Consider the following 9886-nt stretch of genomic DNA (forward strand, 5'->3'; position numbering starts at 1 on the left):
AACACATATACAGGTCCTTCTCAAAATATTAGCATATTGTGATAAAGTTCATTATTTTCCATAATGTCATGATGAAAATTTAACATTCATATATTTTAGATTCATTGCACACTAACTGAAATATTTCAGGTCTTTTATTGTCTTAATACGGATGATTTTGGCATACAGCTCATGAAAACCCAAAATTCCTATCTCACAAAATTAGCATATCATTAAAAGGGTCTCTAAACGAGCTATGAACCTAATCATCTGAATCAACGAGTTAACTCTAAACACCTGCAAAAGATTCCTGAGGCCTTTAAAACTCCCAGCCTGGTTCATCACTCAAAACCCCAATCATGGGTAAGACTGCCGACCTGACTGCTGTCCAGAAGGCCACTATTGACACCCTCAAGCAAGAGGGTAAGACACAGAAAGAAATTTCTGAACGAATAGGCTGTTCCCAGAGTGCTGTATCAAGGCACCTCAGTGGGAAGTCTGTGGGAAGGAAAAAGTGTGGCAGAAAACGCTGCACAATGAGAAGAGGTGACCGGATCCTGAGGAAGATTGTGGAGAAGGGCCGATTCCAGACTTTGGGGGACCTGCGGAAGCAGTGGACTGAGTCTGGAGTAGAAACATCCAGAGCCACCGTGCACAGGCGTGTGCAGGAAATGGGCTACAGGTGCCGCATTCCCCAGGTCAAGCCACTTTTGAACCAGAAACAGCGGCAGAAGCGCCTGACTTGGGCTACAGAGAAGCAGCACTGGACTGTTGCTCAGTGGTCCAAAGTACTTTTTTCGGATGAAAGCAAATTCTGCATGTCATTCAGAAATCAAGGTGCCAGAGTCTGGAGGAAGACTGGGGAGAAGGAAATGCCAAAATGCCAGAAGTCCAGTGTCAAGTACCCACAGTCAGTGATGGTCTGGGGTGCCGTGTCAGCTGCTGGTGTTGGTCCACTGTGTTTTATCAAGGGCAGGGTCAATGCAGCTAGCTATCAGGAGATTTTGGAGCACTTCATGCTTCCATCTGCTGAAAAGCTTTATGGAGATGAAGATTTCATTTTTCAGCACGACCTGGCACCTGCTCACAGTGCCAAAACCACTGGTAAATGGTTTACTGACCATGGTATCACTGTGCTCAATTGGCCTGCCAACTCTCCTGACCTGAACCCCATAGAGAATCTGTGGGATATTGTGAAGAGAACGTTGAGAGACTCAAGACCCAACACTCTGGATGAGCTAAAGGCCGCTATCGAAGCATCCTGGGCCTCCATAAGACCTCAGCAGTGCCACAGGCTGATTGCCTCCATGCCACGCCGCATTGAAGCAGTCATTTCTGCAAAAGGATTCCTGACCAAGTATTGAGGGCATAACTGTACATGATTATTTGAAGGTTGACGGTTTTTGTATTAAAAACACTTTTCTTTTATTGGTCGGATGAAATATGCTAATTTTGTGAGATAGGAATTTTGGGTTTTCATGAGCTGTATGCCACAATCATCCGTATTAAGACAATAAAAGACCTGAAAAATATATATTTTGAGAAGGACCTGTAGAATATATGGAGAATCGACTCATGCACACTATTAGTTATGGTGGAGGATCTATCACACTGTGGGCCTGTTTTTCATCCAAAGGCCCTTGGAAACTTGTTAGATGCCATGCACGCTAACAAGAGTTGAGCTAGAGATAAGGAGAGATTAACTGAGGATCAAGGACTGTGGGCAAAGAAGAATGTTTAAAGATCCCTCTCTCTCTATGCTCCTTGTGAAATGTAATATGAAAATATTATGTGTGGTCCTCACAGCTGAAGGTGGATATATATAATTCTTGAACCGATTCACCTACTGAGACAAAACAACACAAAGTCCATCAAACTCTACTTTCAGAGGGGCTTAAATATATTTTTAGAGCTTAAAGAACTGCTGATGTAGACTTGCTTCAGGTGGTGGTAACTTCACATTATCAAGGTGCTTAACGTTGGAATAGAGATAGGGCTGCTTAATACATAGCTCAACATACTCTCATAACTCTGACATTGATAAAGAAAAACATCCCCTCAGCATGATGCTGCCACCACTAGTGGGAATGATGTGTTGGGGGGAGGGTTATTAAACAGGAACAGTGTTCCTGTTTAATTTCTCATCTGACCAGAGCACTTTCACCACCAGAGTCTCGCACGTTGCTGTGTTCTCTACAGGGGTTATGCTAAGCTATAAACGGCACTTCTTATGCCTGTCCTGTCTTCTTACCTCTCTTCTATAAAGGTCAGATCTGGGGTGAAATACTAATATTTGTCCTGTGAACAAATTCCCTCACCTGAACTTTGGATCTCTGTTGCTCCTCTAGAGTCACCTTGGCCCTCTATGCTGCTTCTCCAATTGATTCTCTCAAACAAACCTCTAAAGGCTTCACAGTATACAACTGGAATTATACTGAATTAACAAGACAGACTGGGAGACTCTATTTCCTAATTGGTTCTTTACAAAGGCAATTGGGTGCTCTGTTTTTTTGTTTCAGGGCATAAAGGTAAAGACATCTGAATTCTTGCCACCCATCACAGTTCTTAGAGATTCATTTATTTTTCACAGTTATGCACTATTTTGTGTTTGTCTACCACAAAAAATCAGTTAGTAATATTGTAGTTTTTGGTTCTAATGTGACAATTTCTTTTTTTAAAGTTCAATAGGTGTGGATTGAGAACTGTGTTTGTTCTAACTAGTACCCCAGCCAAGAAAATCAACAGATCCACTCAGGTGTTTTCATTGTTTCAGCCTCATACACATGCAACATTCAGTTCAATTTATTGAACAGGTTATAAATTAAAAGAAAAAAAGAACAGTGAACATTTAAGGGGGTGGGTAGAAGTATAAACTTATTTTGTCTGACCCCTCCTCCAAACATCATCATGGACATTGAGAGAACCACACTTTAACATGAAAGACCTCCAGCAGAGCAGACTCAAGAAGAACCAAACAAGCATATGAGGACACATATGGCAGCAAAACAGTGAAACCTCAAAAGCAGCCTCGCAGAAGGATGACTATCTGTGAAAATGGTTCATGTTATCCTTGTAGTCAGCTGTATCCAGTGCAAGGCTTGTGAAAATAATTAGTAAAAACAGCAGTGAGATTTACACAAGAGATACGTTCTTCTCTGAAATGTCCTGTTCGAAAAATGCTAAATGAGAACCAAATGTAAGACTCCTTAAATTTTAAAATTCAAAGAAACAGACTAATTGTTTCAGTCACAAAATTAGAGAATGAGGGTGAAATTAGCATCTAAACGTAGTAAGTTTGCTGTCATACAAAGAAATGAGTCATGAACTGTGAGTTAGGAACTGGACCAAATTGCACACAGGAACTTGACAGCAGCATGGTGAGTAAGAAATTATTTAACAAACAAAAATAGAAAACTTACTGAACATGGAGCATAAAGCACTGACAGAAAACTGGGCAGGCTAATGAGGACAAAAACACCCATGGTAACAGAATGATCGAGTGGGGGACAAAGACAACTGGTGAGTTTATACATTGAGACAGGCGTAGAGAAATGACAGATAAACCAGATGAGCTAATCAGAGGAAACGAGTTGCAGGTAAAGCAGCTGAGGGAGGAAGAACTAATTAAACAAATGGAGCAGAGCAGAAACAAGAGAAACCTAGGGAAGATATCTGACATAGATCTAACAGAAATAATCTAAAAGTACAAAGAACACAAGAATGGACTACTAAGAAAACACCTAAAAATAATAACATAAGATAGACAGACTTTATAGATCTCACATTGGCTAAATTAACTTGCTACAGCAGCTCTTAGTAGCACATGAGTAGGTTGCAGATAGTTATGAAAAAATGCAATCATAAAGGAACAAGGTAGATGTGCAAAAACAAGTAGTAATGATAGAATAAAATGAAATGACTTATGCACATTAAATAGTGGAGGTCATTTGTGCTACAGTGACAATGGTTGCAGGTATTTACAAATACAGTGGTTTCACTAGTTATACGGTAGAATTGAACAGTCTTGAAAGTGGTGGGGATGAAGGACCTGCAATAGCGCTCCTTCCTGCACTGAGGGTGTCTCAGTCGGCCACTGAAGGAGTTGCTCAGCTCCGGTGCAGTGGGTGAAAGGTTATGTCCATGATGGATGGGAGCTTTGCTAACATCCTCCCCTCAATCACCACCTCCACAGTCAAGTGGGCAGCCCAGGACAGAGCTGGCCCTCCTAACCAGCTTGTTCAGCCTCTTCCTGCTGCCTGGGGTCCAGGAGACGACAGCGTAGAGGATGGCAAAGGCCACCACAGAGTCGTAAAAAGTCCTCAGTAGAGGCCTGCACACTCCGAAGGACCTCAGTCTCCTCAGAAGGTGGAGGCGACCCTGGCCCTTGTACAGGGCGTTGGTGTTATGGGACCAGTCCAGTTTATTGTTGAGGGGAACACCCAGGTACTTCATAATAAGCATAAGAAAATGACTAAACAAATCAAGACCTGAGGAACATAACTTCAGGATAGTGACAAAAGATTCTCTCATCTTTTATTTAAATGGTTTTAGGTTATACGGACAGGATATCAACGAAAAATCCATCCATCTATTGTCTGTCCCTGCTTGTCCATGCAGGGTCGTGGGGGAACTAGCCTATCGCCGTCATTAAGTGAGAGGCGGGGTACACTGGACAGGTTGCCAGTCCATCATAGAGCAACACTGAGACACACAGGACAGACAACCATGCATACACACACACACACACACACACACACATACACATACACACACACCTAAGGGCAATTTCGAGAAACCAATTAAACTAACAGTCATATTTTTAGACTGTGGAAGCCAGACTACATGATGAGAACCTACGCATGCATAGGGGGAACATGCAAACTCCATGCAGAACTCAGGACCTTCTTGCTGCAAGGAAACAGTGCTACCAATTGCTCCAATGTGCAGCTCTTAATAGAAAAAAACAAAATAAACTAACATCTGAGCCCTTTGGCACTGACTCAGCATGCTGAGTTTTAGGTAAATCTCTACAATGCAGAGGAATGAGCCAAAATCCCTCCGTTGTACAAGCTAGTAGCCAATGGCTTCTTTCCTGTTTAGCTACAAATGTACTGGTCTCTCTTTTTGTCTCTGCGATTTTTAGCTACATTTTAATAAAGGAAGTGAGAGGTTGGGAGGCCTGTTCTCAAATGCAGAAGTGAAACAGGGCTGCGTCATCACATCAGCAATGTAACATCGCCATAAGCATTTGAGAAGATTGCTCAAAATAAGCCGAAAAGACGGAGCAGTGGAGAAAAGTTTTCGAGAGTCATGTTGGCTGAAGGGTTTCTCAGATTAATGTCCTACAGGGAGAAGAGAAAGTTCGCCGCAGCTTCCAAAAGGAAAGGATGTCAGAGGAGCACACAATGTCCTCACCCAGTCAGGTGTTCAGTCTCTGATCCGAACTTTGCCAACCCACAGATACATTCAGCTGAAGCAGGTAAATAAACTCATTACTACTATTATCTAAAATCAGTGTTGAAAGTAGAATCTGGTAATCTACAACTTTTTTTTACCGCCCTTGTGTAACTTTTGTTTCTAGGTGCATTGGTTCAGTCTGACTTAAGTGCTTCCTTTTTTTGTCAGATATGATCTTCCCAATACACTTTAGCATTTCTAAGTTAACATTATTTGTATTTAATTATGTTTCTGACAATATTTAATTCCTTTGTACTTTTAAACTACATGTTCTGCTAAATATTAGGCTTCTAAAGCTTTACATTTAAATCTGAAAAGATTCAGGGAAACCAAAAGCAACTCTCGAATCTCTCAATGTGTTTTTTATGATCAGAGCCAAACCAGGAAGAGCCAGAGTCAAATCAGCCCCAGGGATTGAGAGTGGTGCCTCAGGTTCCAGGCCTCCTAATTCCTGGGTGTTCACCTGCAGCCACCCTTTCACCCATCTGCATCGAAGATTGCAGCCTCTTGGAGCATTATCCAGACCTGCAGGTGGCTGATTCAGGCCGGATCTCATACAACCCACCCAGACCTGTGGGGAGCCAAGAGGATTTTAACTTTCAGCCGAACGTCCCTGAGGTATACCTCCAAACAGAAGCCAAACAGGAGTCCATCCCAGACCAGGGTTATCTGGTGATGGGGGCAAGTGAAAGCATCAGCCTGGATCTGCCCGGATCAGGCTTGGAGCCAATGTCCAACTCAGTGTTGAATGGGCTGCTGGAGAAACAGCTGGAGGAGGTTTACATGCAACATCTGACTGACAACTTAGCTCGATGCAACTCCCACTTTGGACACAGCATTCTGCACGGCTTGGTGCCGCCGCCGCATACCGGTTGCCGGTCACATGGGTCCGACTCACTGGAGGCCAGTCTGGTAGAAGACTCCAGGGGGGACAACAGCGATAAAATTAGTTATCTGAGCACCCAGAACTTAGTTCCCTGCTCATCCACCTTCAGCTCCCCTGTGTTGAGGATTTCAGAGGTGGACAATCCTCAGCTTCAAGAGAACATCCTGCCATAGACATAAAAATCAACAGAAATGTTTTAATATCTGTGCCTTTCATTCAACCTGACACGTACCCACGATCTAAAAAGATTATGTCGGCGTTTTTTTTTTTTTTTTTTTTTTTTTACAATGCAAAGCCTATTTCTTGCTTACGGACATGATGCCTCACTCAGAGCAGCATCCAAACGCCATCTGCTGTTTGAATTTAGTATTACAGCTCTAATAATTTCTGATTTATTAAAATTTTATTTACTGACGTTTCAGATTATTGATATATTAAATTAGAAGGTATTCAAGTGTGTTATTTCTTGCAGTTTTTTATTACTTCATCCTATTATTCATACAGGTTTTACAGAATGATATAACTGAAATAACAAGAAGATGGATATTTGGGAAAAACACTTGATAAGAGCAACAAAGCGCGCCGAGAATCAGAACAATTTTAAACTTTAATGTATTCAGAGATCAATTCAAAAGGTCAAGTTTTTGCTGTGCCATTATAAATAATAAAAACTGAGGAAAACAAACTCTTCAATGTTTATTATTTTATACAACAGCAGAGAGACACAAATCAGTATCTGAAAAATACAGCTTACCTTTTTTACAGCATGCTTTACTCTAATACCCCTAGCCCAAATGACTTCAGAAGTTGACTGATTAGTAAATAGGGTCCACCTGATTGGTTAGAAGTACTGACATGTATGAGGTTGAGAATGTTAGTGAACAAACTGATTTACTAGAACCAATTGACACACAAGGTCAGGGATAAAGTTAGAATTTAAAGCAAGGTCTGGTGTCCTGTTTAATCCATCATTTGAAAATGTTAGAGTATGGCACAACTGCTACCCAAACCAATGCTTGGCTGTCTACCCAAACTGACAGGCTGGACAAGGAGAAGACTACTCAGAGAAGCCCCAAGAAGCCTATGGTAACTCTGGAGAAGCTGCAGAGATTCACAGCTCAGGACATTTTGTTGACAGGACAACTATTACCCTTTCACTACACAAATCTGGAGTTTATGGAAGAACAGCAAGAAGAAAGACACTGTTGAAGGAAAGCCATGTGGCAGTGTGGTAGAAACAGTAAACATGTGGAAGAAAGTGCTCTGGTCAGGTGGGACTAAAATTTTACTTTTTGGCATGTATGCAATTTATTGGGAGAACCACTGCACATCACTCTGAGCACACCATTCCCTCAATGAATTATGGTGGAAACAGCATTACATTGTGGGGATGGTTTCCTTCAGCAGCGAAAGGGAAGCTGGTCAGAGCTGATGTGAAAACAGACTAAACTACATACAGGACAATCCTATAGGAAAACTGTTAGAAGCTGCCAAAGACTTGAGACTGGGGTGGAGGTTCACCTTCTAGCAGGGCAACACCCTCAACATACAGCCGAAGCTGCAATGGAAAGCTTTAGATTAACGCTCATTCATGTGTTAGAATGGCCCAATCGAAGTCTAGATCTAAATCTAATGCTGAATCTGTAGTGAGACTTAAAAATGTATGTTCATAGATGCTCTCCACCTTATCTCTCAGAGTTGGCAAAGAATAGTGAGTGAAAAATTCAGTTTCTAAAAGCGAAAAGCTGATGGAGAGACACTCAGCATACTTGCAGCTGTGATCATAGTGAAATTTGACTCTACAAATTTTGGGTCAGGGGGACAGAAAAAATGTGGAACACACTTTTCAGACTTGTAATTGCAAAATGTATTTTTCAAACTACTTAACACCAATAAAATTCTTATTCTGTATTAAAAATGTTGCACGCTTCAACCAAACTTATTTTAATTCCAGCTACAATGTATTTTCTTGTATTGTGTAATGTAACATAATTTGTAAGCAGCTTTGGGGATTTTAAAGCTTGTTCTGGGTTTTTCCTGCTCATCAGAAGCATGCAAATCAAGGGTACCAGCAGCTCCAATCAGCTGGTTTTACATGGTAAACATATAGCATTACTCTGACACATGAATTCAAACTAATTCTCTATGAAGCCTCAGTGCATAATTATGGTGCCCTACAGAGATAGGTTTGTGTTCATGGAAACCTGGCAGGCTCCAGACCAGCCCCTTCCACCCAGTCAGTTTCTATCAAAGCTACCTGCAGATCACTGTAAGGCACACCACCATCCAGCGGAGCAATTAAGATTTACAGTGGATTTGACTACTTAAGTTAGATTTGTAACCTATGAAGCCTAAAATCCTCCCAGCCAGGTTCTCTGCAGTCAAGGAGATGGCGATCTATTAACACGCGGCTTCACTAAGAAAGCCTGAGGCGCTTTACTCATCTGTGCAGAAAGATGGAAAACAGAGATTCGACAAGATTTTCCTGTAATTATTGGATTAGACGTGTCAGTCTAATCGTGCAGTGTCTCCAGAGATTATGGGAGGTAAATCTGTTGTAATGTAGAAATCAAATTTAAAGACAATCCAATCAGAGACATTGTTCTTATCAATAATCCCTGCAATTTTCCATAATTTTGAGAACAACTCCATGTTTCTGTGAATGAACCTGTGTAATTTCTGGCTGATTGAAGCAAGGATTAAAACTGGGCTGAGAAAATGGCATAAAAATCGAACTAGTCACTTGATATAAATGGAATTATCCTTTAAAGTACTTTATTTACATCTCATCCGCAGACTTAGTCAGATAAATGGCAGTGGTGTTGGTTTGTTGTTGTTTCTCTTTCATTTTTCTACAGTGTATTATTCTGCTGTTATTTTTCAGTGTTATATTTTCTTATTATTTGGGTCTTGGTTTGACCTGTTTTAGTACTGTACAGCATGTTGGTTATATAAACTGTTCTTTAAATGTGCTTTATAAGTCAAATTGATTTTGATTTAAAAAAACTCAAGGGGAAAGAAAATGATGATTGAGTTGATGATGTAAAAAAAGATATCTGAAAAGTGTGGTGTGCATTTACATGCAGCACCCTGATTAGATATTTTGTGAAACTATGTTATTCTTCTATTAAAGCTGCAGTTTTGTTGTATAAAATTGACATTTTGCCTAGTCTTCTTTGCATAGTTCAAGCTCAGACAGATGTGCTGGTGTGAACAGCAGTTTTTAAGCCCCACCATATATTTTCAGTTGGATTTACTGCATACTTGTAAATATGCTTGGATTAGTTTTTAGTTTAGTTTTGCTATCCTGCTAGAAATTTAACGTCCTGCCCAGCCTCAGTCTCAAATGGTTTTTCAACCAGGATTGTTTAGTTCTATCTATCTTCCCATGCTCTCTGACCAGCTTCACTGTCAATGCTATAAAAAAAAAGCACCCCCACAGCATAATGCTGCCACCCGTGGAGATTGCGTTTTCAGGGGGATTTTTGCCCCACAGAGTATTGTGTATATAAAGATAAAAGTTAACCTTGGGACACCCGACCAGAGCCTCTTCTTCCATGCTAG

The 9886-nt window shown here is 41.0% G+C and overlaps 1 protein-coding gene across 1 annotated transcript; it reads left to right on the forward strand.

The window, feature by feature from the left end:
* The first annotated feature begins 4760 nt into the window (after positions 1–4760).
* On the forward strand, positions 4761–7007 carry si:dkey-237j10.2 (uncharacterized protein LOC568721 homolog). Its single transcript, XM_047354587.1, has 2 exons — positions 4761–5458; positions 5810–7007. Exons 1-2 carry the CDS (start codon positions 5290–5292, stop codon positions 6493–6495), a joined length of 855 nt encoding a protein of 284 aa, XP_047210543.1. The 5' UTR covers positions 4761–5289; the 3' UTR covers positions 6496–7007.
* The last annotated feature ends 2879 nt before the right edge of the window (positions 7008–9886 follow it).

This window comes from Girardinichthys multiradiatus, chromosome 23, assembly GCF_021462225.1.
Source record: "Girardinichthys multiradiatus isolate DD_20200921_A chromosome 23, DD_fGirMul_XY1, whole genome shotgun sequence".
Classification (NCBI taxonomy): domain Eukaryota; kingdom Metazoa; phylum Chordata; class Actinopteri; order Cyprinodontiformes; family Goodeidae; genus Girardinichthys; species Girardinichthys multiradiatus.